Below are 22,618 nucleotides of genomic sequence, written 5' to 3' on the forward strand. Positions count from 1 at the left end.
AACTAAACAATGGAAAATGTAAAAATATAGGAACAGAAGGAGTCCCTTGAGTCTATTCTGTCAATCAATTATATCACAGCTGATTAGTAACTTATCTCCATCTACCGGCCTTGGTTCCATAATCCCGTAACACCGTTATGCCACAAAATTCTAATCAATCCCAAATGCCAGGTTAGAGTTGAGGCCCACTGCTCAGGTAGAGGGAGATCAGGGGCCAACTCTAGTGTACCTAATCTCAAAAAGTGCTTATTGCTGGCCCTGGGTATCTCAACAACATCCTCCCACCACCCCCAACCCCATTCCTGACCCCAGCAGCTAACCATGTCCACTCAGATAAAATGAATAGAATAAAACTGCAAATGAGGGAAGATGACGAAAATTGCTGGAAATACACAGGGAAGCAGACTGTATCTGTGGAGAGGAAAAAAGATTGGGTCACATTAAGTCTTTTTGTCTGCCGTGTCCTTCCAGTGTTATTTACTTCCACTGAATCCCTCTCTCTTGAGCAGAAAAAATAATGGACATACAGACACAAACACAAATTCTCACACCCACGCACACAGACTCTCACACCCACGCACACAGACTCTCACACCCACAGACTCTCACGCCCACGCACACAGACTCTCACGCCCACGCACACAGACTCTCACAGACACGCACACAGACTCTCACAGACACGCACACAGACTCTCAAACCCACGCACACAGACTCTCACAGACACGCACACAGACTCTCACACCCACGCACACAGACTCTCACAGACACGCACACAGACTCTCACAGACACGCACACAGACTCTCACGCCCACGTACACAGACTCTCACGCCCACGCACACAGACTCTCACAGACACGCACACAGACTCTCACAGACACGCACACAGACTCTCAAACCCACGCACACAGACTCTCACAGACACACACACAGACTCTCAAACCCACGCACACAGACTCTCACACACACGCACACAGACTCTCACAGACACGCACACAGACTCTCACAGACACGCACACAGACTCTCACAGACACGCACACAGACTCTCACACCCACGCGCACAAACTCTCACACCTACGCACACAGACTCTCACACCCACGCACACAGACTCTCACACACACGCACACAGACTCACACACAGGCACACACACTCACACAGACTCTCACACCTACGCACACAGACTCTCACACAGGCACACACACTCACACAGACTCTCACACCTACGCACACAGACTCTCACACCCACGCACACAGACTCTCACACACACGCACACAGACTCTCACAAACACACAGACTCTCACAAACACACAGACTCTCACACACACGCACACAGACTCACACACAGGCACACACACTCACACAGACTCTCACAAACACACAGACTCTCACACACGCACACAGACTCTCACAAACACACAGACACACACACACACAGACTCACACACAGACACACAGACACACACGCACACAGACACACACGCACACAGACTCACACACACGCACACAGACTCACACACGCACACAGACTCTCACACGCACACAGACTCTCACACACGCACACAGACTCTCACACGCACACAGACTCACGCACACAGACACACACACGCACACAGACTCACACACACACACAGACTCACACACACACACACAGACTCACACACACGCACACAGACTCACACACACGGCGGAATCTTGTGAAGCTCCCGGGAGTGGGAAACATGGCACATGGGGGCCATTAATTGAGCAGGAAGCAAAATATCAGCTTCCCAACAGCGGAATGAAAGTTGGTTATTAAACTGGTGGTGGATTGAGGGTGGTGTGCTTCTTGGCTGCAAGCGGTGGGAACTTATTTTTAGTACATTAACATGTCACGCATGCTCATTAAAACACAACTTTTCCAGGTTAAGTTGTACCATTGGAATTAAGTAGGCAGCAAACAAGAAACACATGCCTTCAGATTCACGACCGGTTAAAGGTGATGTGCAGCAGGTGAGGTAATCTTCCTGGTGGATTTGGACGGAGTTGGAGCTGCTTTTCTTGTTAGGGAAGCTCTGTTGAACCGGGGGAGAAGAGGCACGGATGCATCGGGATTGGGGGGGGCAGCTGTGAAAGGGGAAAGGGGCACGGCTGACCGGGGGATGTGACAACCTTACGAAGGCTCCTAGGGATAGAGGGACGAAGCTGGACTACACAGGGAAGGTCAATGTCTGCAGATCATGGGTCGAGCATGATTGTGGGGAAATGGAGTTCAATGGTGAGGTCCTGAGAGTTGAGGTTAACAGAAGGCAGGTCAAGGGTGATAGAGGGAGGGTCGAGGATGACAGATGGCAGGTCGATGGTTATGGGGGGACCGGTCCAGTGTGCTGGGGAGCGGAGCAACGGTGATGGGCGGGACTGGCGCCGGGGGTATTGTAGGTTGAATGATAGTTGGTCAAGGGTGTTGGAGGAGGCGGGGGTGGGAGTGGGTTGAAGGTCACTGAAGGCAGGGCAAGGGCAATGGAACGATGTGCCAGACAGGCCTGTGACACTCTCATTACATCCAGATTCCAGCCAGAATGAGGGCCCTGCAAGATCTCTGTATCTCCTCATGAGATGTCACTGGGGAAGTGTCCCTCCACTTACCCACCTTCGATGCGAGAAGACGATTCTGCCCACAGACAAACAAACACATGTGCGCATACATGGCATATGAATTACCTCTTGGCGATTGGTTTCGCTACCTACATGGAAAAAGCAGCTAAAGGTAGAAAAAAAAAACCAAGAACCACCACATACCAAACTTCAGACAAATGGCAAGAAATACTTTCGGAAAAGTCAGCAATCTTTGGATGGGAGATTTTTTTTTCCGTTACTGACCGATTCCCCATTTTATGCAGCAGCCTGGCGCAAATGGAGTTATTTTCAAATGAATGCAGTTCCTTAGAATTTACAGCACAGAAACAGGCCATTCAGCCCAACTGTGTCATGCTGGTCAAGAACAGAATTACCTGGAAAAACTCAGCAGGTCTGGCAGCATCGGCGGAGAAGAGTTGACGTTTCAAGTCCTCATGACCCTTCAACAGAACTGAGTAATATTAGGAGGTGAAATATAAGCTGGTTTAACCCCCCCCACCCCACCCCCCCCCTTCACCATCCCCCCCCACCTTAAACCAGCTTATATTTCACCCCTCTCCTAATATTACTCAGTTCTGTTGAAGGGTCGTGAGGACTCGAAACGTCGACTCTTTTCTTCTCCGCCGATGCTGCCAGACCTGCTGAGTTTTTCCAGGTAATTCTGTTTTTGTTTTGGATTTCCAGCATCCGCAGTAGTTTTTTGTTTTTATCTCTGTGTTATGCTGGTGTTTAACCTCCTCACAAGCCTCCTCCTCCCCCCCTTCTTCATCTAACCTTATCAGAATAACCTTCTGATTCCTTTCAGATTAACGTGTTTATCTAGCTTCCCCTTAGATGCATCCGCGCCACTTGATTCATCTACTCTCTTGATGAATGGTTGGCCCATGAAGGCAGAAGTGACCTTGGATTTGCTGAATTCTAAGGGTTAGATGTTGCTTCCCCTACTTATGGTCAAGTTTGTGATTCTTGGTGGCAGGGGTTCCATTATTAATGTTTCATTTCGGTGGGGGTTTAAGGTCAAATATCCTCTCCATCTCATACGCGTAGACACGAGCATCCTAAAACATTGACATCATGGAGTGACGACACTCAAAACATTTTCAAAATAAACAATACTGCACGACAAAGGCATCATATTTACAATATTTGCTTAGAAAAAGAAAAATAATTCCATTATATAGTCTCGTTTTGTGCAAAAAAAATGCTACTTATAAGGTGAAATGTAATGGGCAGGAATAATCTCAATAGATGCAATATAATACAAACTTAACAACTACTCTGGCTCCTTCTACCCTGAAAATGTTTTTACTCCAGATCAGAACCAGGGTAAGGTCCCACTGTGAGGAAATAAATCTTTGAAAATTGTGAAGACAAGTTACTGTCAAAAACAGTTAAACGGCCTTAACATGGTTTTTCCCACTTAGGTCAATGGTACAGATGTGTAATAGTCCTTAAAGCACAGTGACCTCTTCATTCTGCCACTCTCTAATGCCGTCCAAGGCCAAGCTATGCATAACTTAACATAGGACGAGCATTCCAATTCAACACCAAGTTCAGATCCCCGCGATCCCAAACCCAAGGAAGATCCCGATGTATCTTTTAAGACTGAGAAGTCTTGATGGTGAGCCAAAGCACCATAGTGCACGACACGGACAGAAAGCATATCCCAGGACGAGGCGCAGGGCCTGATTGGTGACAAGTTTGGGTTCTAAAAGCCCACAGATTGCAAAGAGGAAGGGAGACTGAGGGAGGAGTGGAGTCACGCAATCTGGGAGGGCAGGGGACTGAGGGAGTTGAGGAATCTCGCTGTTTGGAGATAGAGAGAGAAGGGATGAATTCAGAGAGTGGGAGGCAGTGCAATTGGTCTTAATTTCAACATGGTAAGGCTCCAGGGAACAGAAAGGCGGTGTAGGACAGGGAGTCGGAAATTGTAAACGAACATCATGACTTAACATAAAACCCTGTTCCAGTGACAATCCCACGTCCAGCAAATGAGACACTAAGTAGAACGGTCACATTTCCCCCAGACACACGTGCACATTTTAGAATCTAAGCCCTGCTCAGTGGATGATGGACATGTTTATAGTAGGGACTCTTCGTGTCATGAAGATTTTTCACATTATTATCCTGATATTCCACGTGCCCCGATTCCCATTGGGATGAACCAGGCAACACGTTCGCTCGAGATTTTTCTCACAGAGTTTGTACTTCAGATAAAGTTGAAAGTTCTGAGGGAGTTCTACAGTGAAGGCAGTTCCAGGGTGTGAAGATTACAGGAAGCTGTCCTCCACATCGGGCAGGTTGGGGTCGCCTTCAGCGTCCATCTCAAGCTCTTTTGGGGCCTCGGGCGTCTGAGCGGAATCGCTGGTGTCGGTAGGCTCTTCAGTCTCCACGCAGACAAGGGAACTGAAACAAGAGAAGGGAGAAGATGTGCCTCAATAATCCTTTCCACTCCTTAATGCTTTCTTTTCAATAATGAATTCAGGTGAGGGGCCAACAACCATAATGTAGGAGATCAGCAAACTTACAAAGAAGAGGAGAGGAGGTGATACCAATCAGAAAGTGCTGGTTCGGCCAGGGGTCAACAACCAAATCAGCTCAAATTAAAAAAAAAGAACTTGCATTTTTATAGTGCCTTTTACAACCTAACGACATCCCAAAGCATTTTGCAGCCAATAAAGTCCTTTTGAGGCGTAGACACATAGGAAGCCCAGCAGCCAATTTACACACAGCCAGCTCCCACCGAGGGCAAAGTGATACTGACCAGATAGTCTGATGGCATCATTTTGAGGGATAATTATTGGCCCAGGACCCTGGGGAGAACTCCCTCTGCTCTTCTTCAAAATATCACCATGAGATCTTTTACATCCACCTGGGAGGGCAGACGGGGCCTCAGTTTAATGCCGTGTTTGAAAGATGGCACCTCCAGCAGTGCAGCAATCCCTCAGCGCGGCACTGGAGTGTCAGCCGGGGTTTTACATTCCATTCTCTGCAGAGGAGCCGGAGCCCACGACCTTCAGACTCAGAGATGAGAGAGAGAGAGAGAGAAAGTGCTATTTACTGAGCCGCTGATGGCATTAAGATTGGGGGGCTAGAAATTACTGGCTGAAATACTGTCCACAACCTTGGTGCCATATTTAATTTGGAGGTGAGTGTCCAACCGGATATTCATGCCATCATTAAGATGTTTACATCTGTAACATCAGCTGACTTTTCCCCTGCCTCAGCCCCTCTGCTGCATCCCTCTTCCGTGCATTTGTTACCTCTAGACTGGACAAACTCTGACGCACTCCTGGCTGGTTCCCCCACATTCCACCCTCTGTAAACTTGGCGTGGACCAAAACACGGTCTAACTTGCCTAACTCGCATCGAGACCCATTCAGCCATCAGCCCCTGTGCTTACTGACCCACGTGGACCTCCTGATTCAGCAACGTCTCAATTTTAAAATGCGCACCCTAGGTTTTCAAATCCCTCCATGGCCTCGCCCCTCTCCATCTCTGTAACCTCCTCTAGCCCCAAAAACCTGAGATACCTACTCCAATTCTGGCCTCTTGTCCCATTTTTGATTTTAGTCGCTCCACCACTGGCAGCCATGTCTTCAGCCACCTGGGCCTAAGCTCTGGAATTCCCTCCCTAAACCTCTCCACCTCTCTCTCCTATTTTAAGAAGCTCCTTAAACCCTACACCTCTAACCAAGCTTTTCACCAGCTGCCCCGATATTGCCATGTGTCTCGGTGTCAAATTTGTTTGATAATGTTCCTATGAAGTGCTTTGGAGTGTTTTGCTATGGTAAAGGTGCTATATAAAATGCAAGTTGTTGTTATGTGGGTAATTAGCGATTAAAACAAAACTGGAACTCGTGAAAGCGGTGCAGGATAAAACTAGGGCAAACAGTGCCACAGAAAATCATGAAAAATATAAAAAGCAGTGGGGGAGATGAACAGGGAGTTCACAAAATAGGGAGTGATACATCACAGAGGGAGAGAGCACAGGTACGATGGGCCGAATGGGCTAGCTTTCTGTGCAGTAAGATTACATGATTGATTCGACGCTGCTTGAAGCTTCGAGAACATGCTGGACCTTGACTCGACTTGATTCTTTACCTCGGCCTAGTCCCTGTGGCAGACTCGCTCAGGGAGTTCTCCATCGGCCCGCTGGGGTCCGCGGACTCCTCGCAGGGTTCTGGGTCAGGCAGTGGGATGATGTAACCATTATCAGTGCTGTTGAGCAGACCCTCTGTGCAGTTGGAGTAGATCACATTGTCGTTGCCTTGGAAGAACTTAACCTCGGTGCGAGACATCGCTGGGTGATCGCTCTTTAGGAAATCCTGGTTAACCTGGGCATATTTCTAGAGGAGGCAGGTTGTGGGGGGGGTGGGAGGGGGGTGGTGGGGAGCGGGGGTGGGGGAGAGCACAAAAACAAAAACAAGTCAGCATTTCAGACATGTGGCCATTGGTAAATTCCACCCCTCCCTTTCCCCTCAAATTTACCATCTCGTCATCCATTCCCCCTTATGTTCCATCTTGGTCAGAGTTACCAGGTTTAAGTGTGTACACAATGCCGGTATTGGCACCTCTGGGATTGGGGGGTGGGGGGTGGGCTGGTGGTAACACACAAGTACAGGCACAGCAGTAAGGGTTGGGGTGGGGTGAAACCAATATATGTTTTCAGGGAAGGAGTTGGGACAAGATGAGAGCAACTGATTGTCTACTTGAAGGCACATCTCTGTTGTTTTGGACCATTAGCATTTTTAAAATAATCTCATACTGGGGATGTGGGAGTCATTGGTGAGGCCAGCACTTCTTATTACCCATCCCTAATTGCCCCTTGAGAAGGTGGTGGTGAGCTGCCTTCTTGAGCCGCTGCAGTCCATGTGGTGTAGGTACACCCACAGTGCTGTTAGGAAGGGAGTTCCAGGATTTTGACCCAGCGACAGTAAAGGAACGGCGATATATTTCCCAGTCAGGATGGTGAGTGGCTTGGAGGGGAATTTGCAGGCACTGGTGTTCCCATGCAGCTGCTGCCCTTGCCTTTCTAGGCGGTAGATGTCGTGGGTTTGGAAGGTGCTGTCTAAGGAGCCTTGGTGAGTTGCTGCAGTGCATCTTGTAGATGGTACACACTGCTGCTACTGTGTGTCAGTGGTGGAGGGGCTAAACGTTGAAGGTGGTAGATGGGGTGGCGATCAAATGGGCCGTTTTGTCCGGAATGATGTTGAACTTCTTGAAAATGGTTGTAACTACACCCAGGTGTAGAATGTTGGTACCAATGAAGCATGCAAGTAAATATTCCAAGAGTAAAATCTGTATTTCATTCAATATTATATTTACCTTCTTGTAGCCCTCAGTAAGCAGGTTTCCCATGCACTGTACTAAATTCGAGAAAGAAGGTCTCTTCTCAAACTCATCATTCCAACATTTTTGCATGATTTGATATCTGCAACATCATTTCAAACACAAGCTATTATAAGCTATGCCCAAGGGTAACATTCCACCTCATCTTGCCTTCCCCTCCCGCCATCTCCCCTCCCGCCATCTCCCCTCCTTCCGTCTCCCCTCCTTCCGTCTCCCCTCCTTCCGTCTCCCCTCCTTCCGTCTCCCCTCCTTCTGTCTCCCCTCCCTCCGTGTCCCCTCCCTCCGTTTCCCCTCCCTCTGAATCCCCTCCCTCCATCTCCCTTCCCCCCTCGCTCTGTACACCCTGGCTCTGTCCCTCCTCCAAACTGTGGGACTCCTCACCTCCCTCAGTCTCCCCTCCCTAAGTCTCTCCTCCAAACTGTGGAATTCCTCTCCTCCCTCAGTCTCTCCTCCCTCAGCCACCCTCTCCCTCAGCCTCCCCTTCCAAACTGTGGGACACTTCCCTTCCCTCTGCCTCCCTCGCCCTCCGCTTCCCACACCAAACTGTGGTACTCTTCCCCTCCCACAGCCTACCCCCTCCAAACTGTGGAATTCCTCTCCTCCCTCAGTCTCTCCTCCCACAGCCTCCCCTTCCGAACTGTGGGACTCCTCCCCTCCCTCATTCTCCCCTCCGAATTGTGGGACCATAAGACCATAAGACGTAGGAGCAGAAGTAGACCATTCAGCCCATCGAGTCTGCTCTGCCATTCAATGAGATCATGGCTGATGTGATAATCCTCAACTCCACTTTCCTGCCTTTTCCCCATAACCCTAGATTCCCCTACTGATTAAAAATCTGTCTATCTCAGCCTTGAATATACTTAATGACTCAGCCTCTACAGCCCTCTGCAGTAAAGAATTCCACAGATTAACTACCCTCTGAGAGAAGAAATTCCTCTTCATCTCTGTTTTAAATAGGCGCCCCCTTACTCTGAGATTATGGCCTCTGGTCCTAGGCTCCCCACAAGGGGAAACAACCTCTCATCATCTACCCTGTCAAGCCCCCTAAGAATCTTATATGTTTCAATAAGGTCACCTCTCATTCTTCTAAACTCTAATGGGCACAGGCCCAACCTACTCAACCTCTCCTCATAAGAAAATCCCTCCGTACCCAGGATCAACCTAGTGAACCTTCTCTGGACTGCCTCCAATGCCAGTATATCTTTCCTTAGAAAAGGGGACCAAAACTGTTCACAGTATTCTAGGTGTGGTCTAACTAATGCCTTGTATAGTTTTAGCAAGACTTCCCTATTTTAATACTCCATTCCCTTTGAAATAAAGGCCAACATTCCATTTGCCTTCCCTATTACCTGCTGAACTTGTATGTTAGCTTTTTGGGATTCATGCACGAGGACCCCCAAATCCCTCTGATGCAGCTTTCTTCAGTCTTTCTCCATTTAAATAATATTCAGCTCCTCTATTCATCCTGCCAAAGTGCATAACCTCAAACTTTCCCACATTATATTCCATCTGTCACATTTTTGCCCACCACTTAACCTGTCTATATCCCTCTGTAGACTCCTTGTGTCATCCTCACCACTTGCCTTCCCATCTATTTTTGTGTCATCCGCACAACTGGCGATAGTACATTCACTTCCCCCATCCAAGTCATTAATATATATTGTAAATAATTATGGCCCCAGCACTGATCCCTGTGGCACTCCACTAGTTACAGGTTGCCATCCTGAAAATGCCCCCCGTATCTCAACTCTCTGTTGTCTAATAGTTAGCCAGTCCTCTATCCATACTAATATACTACCCCCAACACCATGGGCTCTTATCTTATTAAGGTACCTTATGTGTGGTACCTTATAGAACGCCTTTTGGAAATCCAAATATATTACATCCACTGTTTCCCCTTTGTCTATCCTGCTTGTTATCTCCTCAAAGAATCCTAATAAATTTGTCAGGCATGATTTCCCCTACATGAAGCCATGCTGACTCTGCTTGATTAGATTATGTATTTCTAAATGTTCTGCTATTACATCCTTTATAATAAACTCCAACATTTTCCCAATGACAGATGTTACGCTAACTGGCCTTTAGTTACCTGTTTTTTGTCTCCCTCCCTTTTTGAATAAGGGTGTTACATTGACCGTTTTCCAATCCTCTGGGACTTTTCCAGAATCAATGGATTCTTGGAAGATTACTACCAGTGCATCCACTATCTCTGCAGCTACTTCCTTTAATATCCTAGGATGCAACCCATCAGGTTCAGCCTTTAGCCCCATTAATTTCCCCAGTACTTTTTCTCTAGTGATAGTTATTGTATCTATTTCCTCACCCCCGTTTTACTCCATGATTATTTAGTATTTTTGGGTTGCTGTTAGTGTATTTTACGTGAAGACTGATCATCTCCCTTCACTCCACCTTCCCTCCCCCTTACAATGTGCAGGTTTTTAAAAATTAGAGTTTGGTGGCCCCACCCCCCACTCGCTCCTTCATTCACCCCAGGCTTTTTCCTCCCACTCTTTTCAGTCTGAGGGCTGTGCTGGTCCTCCCAGCCCTTCCCCTCGATCCCAATCATCATTCCGGCTTCTCCGGGCTGTGCCTGACTCAGCAGCTCCTGGTGTTTACTCACATTTCATCGGAGGCGTAGTGAGGTTTAGGCATTCTGTAACCACGCCTTATAGCATTGTAGAATTGGTCATTAACGGGAAGTTCCGGGTACGGTGTCCCACCTTGGAAAAGAAGAAAAGAGACAGGAAAGAAAATGAAAAAGTAAATGAGAGAGAGAGAGAGAAAGAATGGGGAGTGAGAAAGGAGTGCAAGGAAGGAAGAAAAGAAAGAAGCTATCGTTACTTAGACATCAAACACCAATTTGATTTCATTCTCATTGACGTACGACTCAGTCTAGTCATCAGATCGAATTTGAAGACTGCATTTATATAGCGCCTTTCAAACTCTCAGGTCATTCTGAAGCACGTTATAGTGCAGGTACTGTTGCAACGTTGGAAGCGTAGCAGCCAATTTGTGCACAGCAAGATCACACATGCAGTAATGTGATGATGATCAGACAATCTGTTTTTTTTCCCAAAGTGATGGTGGTTGAGGGATACATACTGGTTCTGGACACTGGGGAGGACACACCTGCTGTTTCCTCGAGTGGTCCCATTTTAACATTCAATCTGAGTGATGGCCCCTCTGACAGTGCAGCACTCCCTCAGCACTGGATTGTGTGCTCAAGTCTCTGGGGTGGGAAACGAACCCACAACCTTCTGACTTAAAGGCAAGTGAGTGTGCTACCCACTAAAGCACGGCGGCTAACCAATTAATTCCAGCCTCTGGAAGCCTCAGGAGAGCCGATCTTGTCGTCAGCTTCTCAACAAGGGCTTGGAGAGAACATAGAAACAGGAGGAGGCCATTCAGCCCCTCGAGGCTGCACTGCCACTCAATGAGATCACGGTTGATCTGTATTTTAACTTCAAGTGTTGCGTTGGGTAGATGTAACTCAAAGGCCAGTAGGAGAGTGCACTGAGATGACAAGATGTGTGATTTACCAGGACTCCACTTAGCAATAACCCTGAATTTTCTCCCCAAACACTGGAGTGCCCTCAGTGATGCAAGAAAGTCAGAGGGGGAAGAGAGATGTTTGGAGGTGCCTTACCAAGGGTGAAGATCTCCCAGAGCAAGACTGCATAGGACCAGACGTCACTCAGCGTGGTGTACAGGTTGTTGAAAATGCTCTCTGGCGCCATCCATTTCAGAGGCAAAAAGGTCTGGGAACCAGATCAGTTAATAGTTACTAACCAGGTTACCATTTGAACTTAGACCTAACGATGACAAAATGAAGAAGAAAAGCGAAAGCAACGAAAAGAACACGTCATGACCTGAACTGATAACACGCAACCAGGCATCCCACATGACAGCAAGTGCCCCAGTGGGCCTCTTCAGCCATCTTTGGACTAATGGAGGACAATCCTCCTCGCTAGTTAATGACAATTAGGTTATTCTGCTTTGTGTGTTCTAATTTTAACATGAGAAAGAGGGAGGGGGAAGGGGGGAAGAGAGAGAAAGAGGGAGAGAGAGAGAGGGGAGAGGGAGAGGGAGGGAGGGGGGGGAGGAGAGAGAGAGAGAGGGGAGGGAAGGGGAGGGGGAGAGAGAGAGGGGGGAGGGAAGGAGAGAGAGAGAGAGAGGGGGAGGGAAGGAGAGAGAGAGAGAGAGAGAGAGAGGGGAGAGAGAGAGAGAGGGAGACAGAGAAAGAGAGAGGGAGAGAGAGAGAAAGGTGAAAGAGAGAGAGACAGAAAGCAGGGAGAGAGAGAAAGGGAGGGAGAGAGAGGGAAAGAGGGGGAGAGAGAGAAAGAGGGGGAGTGAGAGAGAAAGCGGGGAGAGAGAGAGAAAGTGGGGAGAGAGAGAAAGGGAGGGAGAGAGAGGGAAAGAGGGGGAGAGAGAGAAAGAGGGAGAGAGAGAGAGAAAGTGGGGAGAGAGAAAGGGGGGATGGAGAAAGGGGGGAGAGAGAAAGTTGAGGAGAGAGAAAGGGGGAGAGAGAAAGGAGAGGAGAGAGAGAGAGAGAGAGAGAGAGAGAAAGAGAGAGAAGAGGAGAATAGGGAAGGGAGAGCAAGAGGCGGAGAGAAAGAGCACAAAGGGGAGACAGAAAGAGAGGGGGAGATAGAGAGATATTTATACAGATACCGATATTCAAATAGATGGTGACATTTATATGGATAGTGTCATTTATACAGATGTGATATTAAAATGGATGGCGGGATACTCACACTCCCTCTTGAAATATAATTCGAATCATTCATTATGTCCCGTGCTAATCCAAAGTCACAGATTTTCGCAAGTTTTCCCTCACAGATCAGCACATTCCTTGCTGCTAAATCGCGATGGACACACTGTCAAAACAAAAAAAAATCAGTTTATCACCTGTCCACAATAATACACCAGGTGTTGTAATATGGGTTTTTTTAGATATCTCAATGATGAGGCCTTGAGACTTGTATATTTAAACATGAAACTTTTATTGTTAACCTTTAACTATTTACAGATCCCAGGTTACTGTCATACATGGTGCTGTTATCTCCATGTAGGCTGGTTCCAGAGAGTTCTCTCTAGACTGTTCTCTCAGTCTATTACCATGTGACTCTATACATCATACCTTGGGTGGTGCTATTCTCCAGTCCCACATTAACCTTTGCTCTGCCGAGCACCATTACATTACAATGGCAAGTAGGCACATATAACATCATACGACACCAGAAACCCAGTGACATCATTAGGAACTGGGCAGGGAATCCCAGTGGCATCATCGGGAACTGGGGCCGGGGATCCCAGTGACATCATCAGGAACTGGGGGGGAGGGAATCCCCAGAAATCCAATGATATCATCAGGAACTGACAGGACATCTGGTGGGGTGCAGGATTTTTGAATTGTTTGACCTGATTGTCTGTGAGTATTCACAGCCAGTGAGTTCCAGCAACAATCCATCTCATCGGAAGCAACGGCACTCATCTGAGATTTGGGGGACAGAACACTGCACCCTATCGTTAACCCTGGGGGAGTAGTGGGACCTCTAACCAACATCCTCCACCCCCCACACCAACCCCCCACCTTGCTACCCCCACTCCCTCCAGTTAATGGGGACTGTCCCAGCTGATCAGGGATTGGTTGCCAGTTTGGTAAAATACAAGTTACAACTTGGTACGAGGAGGAGGCTGGGAAAGGATTGAAGAGCCAACATAATAATTTGGTAATCTGGCTGTGCTTAGTGTGCGTCCCCTTTTGTCTTCCTCCTCTACTGTCCCTCACCCCTCCACATTCCCCCTTCCCTGGTTCCACACACAGGCAGCCAACACTCAATAGACAGTCTGACCAATAAACCTGGGCTCACAGCGTGAAACTGACAGCACAGACCCCATCAGACACACATAGGCAGAGACAGAGTGACAGAGGCAGAGGCAAGAGGCATTAGGGAGACTGTCATGGGCACAGGCCAGCAGAGAGACTGACACAGGCAGAGAGACCGACACAGAGACGGTCAGACAGACGCATAGACACAGACACGCAAACGGAGAGGGACAGACAGACAGACAGAGCCAGGCACACAGAGACCCAGACACAGATACAGGAACAGAGAGGCAGAGACAGAGAGGCAGACAGACAGACAGACAGGTACAGAGACAGAGACAGAGACACAGACAGACAGACAGAAAGACAAAATTGTAATTTTAACCTGAGTAAGGGGGAGAGAGAGAGAGAGACAGACACGCACACAGGGTCACGGACAGAGACAGATTTGAATGGCTTACATTTTTTAGTGAGAGGAATTCCATTCCTTGTGCCACCTGATAACTGATTCCGACCAGATCCACGTAGCTCAGTATCGGAGACTCGCTGATCAGTAGTTTATCCTCTGTGACCTCACGCTCTTTCAAAAGAACATGATAGACTGCGTAAGGGACTTGCCATCATGATGGACTTTGTTACATTTTTCAGAAACACACCAACTTGCATTTCCATAGTGTCTTCCAGACCTCAGGACGTCCAATGTGCTTCACAACAACTGGAGTCTTGGAGTACAGCTGCTGCCATGATGTAGGAAACTCAGCAGCTATTTTACCAGTGGCAAAGTGACCCAAACAACGATGTGATAATGACCAGATAATTTTTTTCGCGATATTGGTTGAAGCATAGATATTGACCCCGGGCATGAGGGAAGACCCCCCTTGCTCTCTTACAGCCATGTGGTCGTTACAGGTGTCAGGTACAGCTCAGTGGGTAGCACCTCACCTTTGAGTCAGAATGTTGTGAGTTCAAGCCCCACCCTAGACACCTGAGCACTAAATCTAGGCTGATTCTCTCAGCGCAGTACTGAGGGAATGCAACACTGTGAGAGGTGCCCTCTTTCAGATGAGATGTTAACCCAAGGCCCCTTAACCCACTCAGGTGAGTGTAAATGATCAGAAACTGACTGGACCAGCCATTGTCTCTACAAAAGCAGGTCAGAGGCTGGGAATCCTGTGGACAGTAACTTACCTCCTGACTCCCAAAAGCCTGTCCACCATCTACAAGCACAAGTCAGGAGTGTGATGGAATACTCTCCACTTGCCTGGATGAGTGCAGCTCCAACAACACTTGACTCCATTCAGGACAAAGCAGCCCACTTGATTGGCACCCCTTCCACCATCTTAAACATTCACTCCTTCCACCACCAATGCACAGTGGCAACAGTGTGTACCATCTACAAGATGCACTGCAGCAACTCACCAAGGCTAAGGCTTAGGCAGCACCTCCTAAACCCATGACTGCTACCACCTAGAAGGACAAGGGCAGCAGACACATGGGAACACCACCAACTGCAAGTTCTTCTCCAAATCACTCACCAACCTGACTTGGAAATATATCGCCGTTCCTTCACTGTCGCTGGGTCAAAATCCTGGAACTCACTCCCTAACAGCACTGTGGGTGTACCTACACCACATGGACTGCAGCGGTTCAAGAAGGCAGCTCACCACCACCTTCTCAAGGGCAATTAGGGATGGGCAATAAATGCTGGCTTAGCCAGCGACGCCCACATCCCATGAATGAATAAAAAATGTCACATTGCTGTTTGTGGGAGCTTGCTGTGTGCAAATTGGCTGCTGCATTTCCTACATAACAACACAGACCACACTTCCAAAACATTTAATTGGCTGGAAAGCCTGAAAGAACATCCCAAGGCTGTGAGAGGTGATATAGAAATATAAATCTTTCTTTCTTCCTCATTATGTGCTCAGTTCAAGCAGTGGGGCTTGAATCCACAATCTTCCACGTTTAACTCAAGGTGAATGGACATATTTGATTTTTATAAGATATTAGGTACTTCTGTGCATTTAAAATTGTGGATTGCAGTGCTACAAGCAACAGATCTGCAGTGTAAGGTGGCTGTCAGTAGATGGCAGTCACGGGTTGCAGTTCAGGAAGAACAAGAGAGAGAGGAAAGATCCCATGGGAAAAAACGAGCGAGGCAAGGCTGAGAGGGAGAGAATAAGGGAGGTTACCAGCTGGAGAGGCTGTTACCCCATTCTAGATGGAGCATTTGAAGAAAAAGAATGAGGGAAGGAAACAATGAAGAAGTTGGGGGTGTGGGGGAGTGGAGGGGAGAGAGGAGGGGGAGAGAGGAGGGGGAGAGACGGGGGAGTAAGAGAGAGAGAGATGGAGAGACATAAAGAGGGGGAGGAAGATATAGTTGAGAGGGAGAGAGAGAGAGAGGGTGTGTGAAAGTGAGGGAAAGAGATAGAGAGGGGGAAGAGAGAGATGGAGGGAGGGGTGTGAAAGAGAGAGGTGTTAAATGGATCCATGCCAGTGGGTGAAATTAAGATTAAGACCCGGCTGCTTTCTTTGCTGGAGGGCGTTTATTGACTTAGTCCACAGTCAACACTACTCCAACCCCTCCAGTGTCCCAGCTATCCCCGTTTATAGGGAATAATTGCCATTAAACCGTAACAATGTAATTAATAAGTCATTGACAAGGGGGATGAGAGAGAGAGAGAGAGGGGTTTAGAGAGAGAGAAAGAGAGAGAGAGAAAAGGGGGAGAAAGACAAAAAGAGAAAAGAAGGAAAGAGAAAGAAAACTTATGAGGAATGTTGGGGGTTGGAATGAGGCGGAGACAGTGAGGGTGTTACCAGTAGAAGAGCTGTTCTCCTGAGAGTATGGCCTGTTGTAATCAGGATGCTCGATATCGGCGTAGTTTGGTTCACGTTTAGCCTCCAGCATTGGCATGTACTCGAGCTGCTCGTCTTTGGTCATGTCCATGTACCCTCCATCATTCTCAAAGGACAGGGCCACGTAACTGTGGGCGAGAGCGAGAGGGACGGGTGAGTGAGAGAGACAGAGAGAAAGAGAGGAGCTCATCAGGAATACAGCCTGAGGCCTTGCTGCCCATGTGGTGAAACACTAGACACAGAATGGTGCAGCACAGAAAGAGGCCATTCAATCCATCAGTCTTTGTAAGAGCAATCCGATCAGGTCCATTCCCCTTCCTCTCCCTCCAGAGTGCTGTAAATGCTATTCTTTTCCAGTATTTATCTAACTCCCTTTTGAAAGTTACTACCGAATCTGCTTCCACCGCCCTTTCAGGCAGAGCATTCCAGATCACTACAACCTGCTGCATAAAAAGAAATTCTCACCTTTCCCTCTCTGGTTCTTTTACAGACTGGTTTGAGGGTGACATTGAGAGCCACATCCAACCCTGGCTTGGTTGGCAGGTGCGTAAATCGACCCCAGTTCCCTAGGGATGAATGATTGGCGGGGGGGAATTAAAAATCAGAAACGTTTCCCCTGCCCTTCATCCAGTGAGCCCTGGCTGAGAATTGTTCCAGAATTCAGCAACACCAATTGCTCGGAGAAGGTGCCAGTGAAGCCTTAATGGAGCAGCTGGAAATTTATGGCAACCATGTTGTCCAAGGCCAGGTTTGGTGCATTTTCATGTTGGGGTTCTGCAACTATCATTAACCCTGAGCCTTTACTGTACTGCATACAGTAAACATTGCCTGCATGGGGACACGGGAACGAGGGTCAGCATGAGGCCCATCTACAACGCACCGTATGATCAAACAGCTTGCCAATAATCATTGGCTGGACCTCACAGGCGACAAGGACCTGAAGAGGGGTGGGCAGTGTGTGGAACTGGCAACTTCAGGAGAGGAGCCACGAAATCCCTCGGACTTTCTCAACCCTCAGTGGACACATCCAGACACTGACAGGCAGATTTACAAATCCATATTCATGAAGGGACCAAGTGCATTGTAGCCAAATTTGCTGGTGAATACAAAAATAAGTAGGAAAACAAGTTGGGAGGAGGATACAAAGAGTCTGCGAGGGGCTATAAATAGGTTAAGCGGGTGCGCATAGACATGCATGCACGGAGATACATGCACAGGGGCACACGGACACACATGCATGCACAGAGAGACGCATGCACAGACATGCGCGTGCAGAGATGCACGCACAGAGACATACAGACACACAGACATGCATGCAGAGAGAGATGCACACGCACAGAGATGCGTGTACAGGCATGCACACACAGAGATGCACACACAGGCGTACAGACGCACGTCGGCATGTATGCACAGAGAAATACAGGCACACAGAGACACAGGCACAACATGCTGCAGCCCACAAACAGCAAAGAATGCTGTCTGGCTCCAAGTGCAGGAAGCCAGGAGGATGGGTTGGTCCCTTTGACCTGTGGAGTTTGACACGGTTCTGGCTACATCTGGACCAGAGCCAAAACAAACATCAAGAAAATAAAAACCAAGAATCGGAAACTATTTCCACAATTACACACAGGATAGAAATAACTGGCCATTTGCTGACAGTGTGTTAGGAATTTAAACACCCTTCATTGTTACACTGAAGCCTGCTCGGTTATTAATCCCTTCAGTTTGACCCTCAAGCTCTGCCTGGAACAAAACTGCTGAAGACTGGGGAAAATCTCAGTTTAAATTTCAATTATTTTCTGATTCCTTCCTTTTGTTCAATTCCCTCAAAGGATGGGACTATGAAACTGTGGGAAGCAACCGAGAGGGTCGAGGGAGGGAACTCTCATCATTGGACGTATAACACCGGGGATGGGATTCGACTGTACAGGCTATACAGTGTTAATCAAAGTCATATAGCACAGGAGGAGGCCACTCAGCCCATTAAGACTGTTCTGGCCCTCTGAAAGAGATATGACAATTCGGCTCACTCCGCCTCCTCGTTCAAACTTCTGCAGAGATGGGGGGAAGAGAGAGTGAGAGAGAAGATGATAAAGGGGGAGAGAGAAAGGGGTGGGGAGAGAGAGGCTAAGAGAGGGAAAGGGAGAGTGAGAGAAGGGGGGGAGAGTGAGAGAAGGGGGGGAGCAAGAGAGAGGGATGGGGTAGAGAAAAAGAGAGAAAGGGAGAGAGATCATGAGAGCAAGGGAGAGAGAGAGAGAAGGGAGAGAGAGAGAAAGTGAAGCAGGAGAGAGAGAGAAAGGGAGAGTGGAAAAGAGAGAAAGGGAGAAAGATAAAGAGAAGGAGAGAGAAGGAAAGGAGTGAAAGTAACTTTGTTCCTTCCCTTCTTGTGGAGTCAATGGTACCTCTCTGGGAGAGGCACTATGGATGCCAGGCTGATATCTCTTAATTTATTCTTAGGATGTGGGCATCGCTTGGAATTTATTGTCCACCTCTAGATGCTGAGGGGGGGATGCTGCTGGGAATTGTTGAACCTTTGGTAGCCGATCGGTGCAATCGTATTTTTTTAAAGGAAGAGATTGTTCTTATAGCTTGAGGGGCCATTAGACCATTTCATAGGGCAGTCAAGAGTCAACCAGGTTGATTTGGGACTGGAGTCACATATAGGCACAGACTGGGTAAGGATGGCAGATTTCCTTTCCTAAAAGACATTAGTGAACCAGTTAGGTTTTTTAATGATGTGGTGGGTGGGTTAAGCCTGATGCCAGGCCATAAATGACCAGATCTATTAAATTCTACCTCACAATTGGTGAGATTTGAACTCGTGGGTGTTGATTATTTATGTTGCTTGGTGTTAACAGGACATTAATGACCCCTTTTCAATATTCAAATCAGGATCGTAGAACCCCAGTTATCATGTTACGATGGGAGCCTGCACCCTGAGCGATGGAGGAGGGAGAGGTTCAACCTCACAGAGTTTGGGTTTGTTTTTGTCTCTGGTTCTGGAGACATACTCAGGGGTCCATAAGAATAATCAGGGCCATTGCCACCCGGGACCCTCCCAGCTGTCTGTGAATGTCGCCACTCTTATCCTCCTTATGACACAGCCCGATGGCAGGTCACTTTGCCAATACCATACTCCCGGGGTAGCGGGGGAGCAGAAACTGGCACCCGACAGGACAGCACTGCCACAATCACTCTCCGGCCCATCTCATCAGCCGGCTCCACCATTTTAAAAGTCTCATCCTTGTTTTCAAGTCCCTCCATGGCCTTGCCCTCTGTAATCCTCTCCAGCCCTGCAGCCCTCCAACACCCCTGCGCTCCTCTAGTTCTGGCCTCTTGTGCATCCTTGACTTGAATCGTTCGATCACTGGTGGCTGTGCCTTCAGCTGCCTGGGCCCTAAGTTCTGGAATTCTCTCCCTAACTACCTCTTTCTCCTTTAAGATGTTCTTTAGAACTTGCCTCTTAGACCGTTTGCTTTATTCATTCCTAGGAGGTGGGCATCTCTGGCAAGGCCAGCATTTGTTGCCCGTCCCTTGCTGCCCTCGAAAGGAATGTGGCGAGTCACCTTCTTGAACCACTGCAACCCATAAAGGCAGCTCACCATCACTTTCAAGGGCTATTAGAGATGGGAACCAAATGCTGGCTTTGCCATTGACGCCTGCATCCCATGAAAGAGTGAGAGAAAATTGTTCCACAACTCCCCTGTAAAACACCTTGGGATGTTTTACCCTGTTACAGCTGCTATGTAGTTGTTGTTGTAATGGTAAAGATGTCACGAACATTTACCTCTTCATCCTCTCATTGTAGGAGTTGGTGATGATGGTATTTGACTCTTGCTGCCCTTTGTCAGCGTAATGCTGGAGGAAGGTGTGCTTGTTCCTGTACAGGTAATCCACTAGATCGCCATGGCGACAGTATTCTGTGATGATGTAGATCGGACCTGTCCAAAACAAAGTCACAGTCTCTCACCGAGCATCCAGTCTGCATCAGCCCATCCCCGTCACCCTCCGAGAGGTCAGTGTCTATCACACGGCCTCCATCACCTAATCTATAATCCTCAGGCTGTGAACAGATTCAAGGAAATTCTCCAGGGCTTGAATTTTTTGCTCTTTGAACGAGCGAGCGGGTGTGGTCGGCAGGCCTGGGAGCGGATGGGAAATGGGCCCCTCGACCGTGATTTCACGGCCAATTAACGACCACCCAGGGTGAAACGTGCACTGAGAGAGGCTCAGCACTGCCTGTGGGGGCAGGAAGAGGGTGGGCACTGACGTCACTGCGGGTGCTGGTGAGCGCTTCCAGTGAGCTCCCTGAAGGCAGATGGCTGCCCCGGGGGGAGCTGCAGACCCCCCCCACAGAATAAACAAAGCAACAACAATGCTGCAAAATATGTCCATGCAGCACAATCAAGCATCTGAAAGACACTCGCCCGACATCATCTCGTGCTATTTTGTGGCCGGACGGGTCAGGCACATGCCTGCCTGCGGGACGTTAAATTCTGGCCCAGGTCTCCCCAGCCCTGATTGCTTCCAACTCTAAAACTCTGACTCAAATTTTAATATTACAACTATAATATCGGGTCGGACATCAGCAATAGATTCATGATAGTGAAACATGAATTAACCACACTGAAGAGTGCACTCGTGCACAGTTCTGGTCTCCATAATTGCAAAAAAGGTTTCCTGGGGCAGCTTTCCGATAAACTGTGGCTGCTTTTTAAGCTTAGTGATAACCTGCATTAGCAGCCTTAGGCCTTCAGTTTGGCCTTAACACCTGCTGGGCCTGGGGCCTCAGATCCAGAGTAGGCCTGGAGGAGTCCCAGATCCTGGGTAGGCCTGCAAGGCGCCCCATGTCCTGGGGGTAGGCCTGCAGGAGGCCCAGATCATGGGGAAGACCACAGGAGGCCCAGATCCTGGGGGTAGGGCTGCAAGGGGCTAAGGTCCAGGATAGGCCTGGTGGCCCAGAATAAAGGTAGGCCTCGGGGTCCTGTTCCAGGGTTGAGCCAGGGGCCCTGATCCAGGCTGGGCCCAGGGGCCCTGATCCAGGCTGGGCCCAGGGGCCCTGATCCAGGCTAGGCCCAGGGGTCCTGATCCAGGGTAGGGCCGGAGGGCCCTGGTAGGCCTTGGGGCCATTACCTTGGGTTCCGGCCCTGTGCAGGTCTTGACCTATACTTAATAAGCATTACTTTTGGCCTTGCACTTTCAGTGGGCCTTGATGGTGGCTTGTCCACTGCCCCTGCTATATGGGGTACTACCTACGAATGAGATCAGAGACGTGAATAATACATGAATGAACTCAATCTTTACCTCCTTTGGTACAGGCTCCTAGTAGATTCACAATATTTAAATGAGGGCCGAGGTGACTCATTATTTTCAGCTCCGACATGAGGGCCTGTTTCTCACTGGTCCTTGCAGTAGCTGTAAATCACAAAGAGGCAATGAATTAGGAATTTGAACGCTGGGAGACATTGTGGGTAATTAAATTAATATGTCGAAGTATTTAACCAATTTGTGTCTGAAAGTTACTATTGAATTTGCTTCCACTGCCCCTTTACAATGTATTGCAGAACAGAAACAGGCCATTCGGTCCAACTGGTCCATGCCGTGCTTATGCTCCACATGGGCCTCCTCCCACTGCTCTGAGCTCACCCTGCCACACCTTCTATTCCTTTCTCCCTCATGAATTTATCTACCTTCCCTTTAAATACATCTACACTATTTGTTTCAACCACTCCATGAGATTCTGGATCGCCATGACTTGCTGCATGCAAAAAAGAACCCTCCTCTTCATTTTCCCTCTGTTTCTTCTGCCAATTAACTTAGCTCTGTGTCCTCTGGTTACTGACCCTCCTGCTGTTGGAAACGGTTTCTCCTGATTTACTCTATCGAAAACCCAGCATGATTTTGACCACCTTTACTAAATCTCGCCTGAACCTTCTCTACGTGAAGGAGAACGACCCCGGCTTCT

General features: G+C 48.4%; 1 protein-coding gene across 1 annotated transcript in view; it reads right to left on the reverse strand.

Annotated features, from left to right (window-relative positions):
• Positions 1-3,329: 3,329 nt before the first annotated feature.
• The window catches only part of pdgfrb (platelet-derived growth factor receptor, beta polypeptide), an 83,403-nt gene continuing 64,114 nt past the window's right edge, over positions 3,330-22,618 (reverse strand). Inside the window, exons 14-23 of the mRNA XM_078551174.1 lie at positions 21,958-22,068; positions 20,441-20,594; positions 16,615-16,781; positions 14,259-14,377; positions 12,722-12,844; positions 11,614-11,725; positions 10,588-10,687; positions 7,944-8,049; positions 6,720-6,964; positions 3,330-5,021 (exon numbers count right to left, since the gene is read on the reverse strand). Of these exons, the coding sequence (XP_078407300.1) occupies positions 4,886-5,021; positions 6,720-6,964; positions 7,944-8,049; positions 10,588-10,687; positions 11,614-11,725; positions 12,722-12,844; positions 14,259-14,377; positions 16,615-16,781; positions 20,441-20,594; positions 21,958-22,068 (1,373 nt within the window). The 3' untranslated portion in view covers positions 3,330-4,885. The remainder of the gene's footprint in view (positions 5,022-6,719; positions 6,965-7,943; positions 8,050-10,587; positions 10,688-11,613; positions 11,726-12,721; positions 12,845-14,258; positions 14,378-16,614; positions 16,782-20,440; positions 20,595-21,957; positions 22,069-22,618) is intronic.

This window comes from Cetorhinus maximus, chromosome 10, assembly GCF_964194155.1.
Source record: "Cetorhinus maximus chromosome 10, sCetMax3.hap1.1, whole genome shotgun sequence".
Taxonomy (NCBI): domain Eukaryota; kingdom Metazoa; phylum Chordata; class Chondrichthyes; order Lamniformes; family Cetorhinidae; genus Cetorhinus; species Cetorhinus maximus.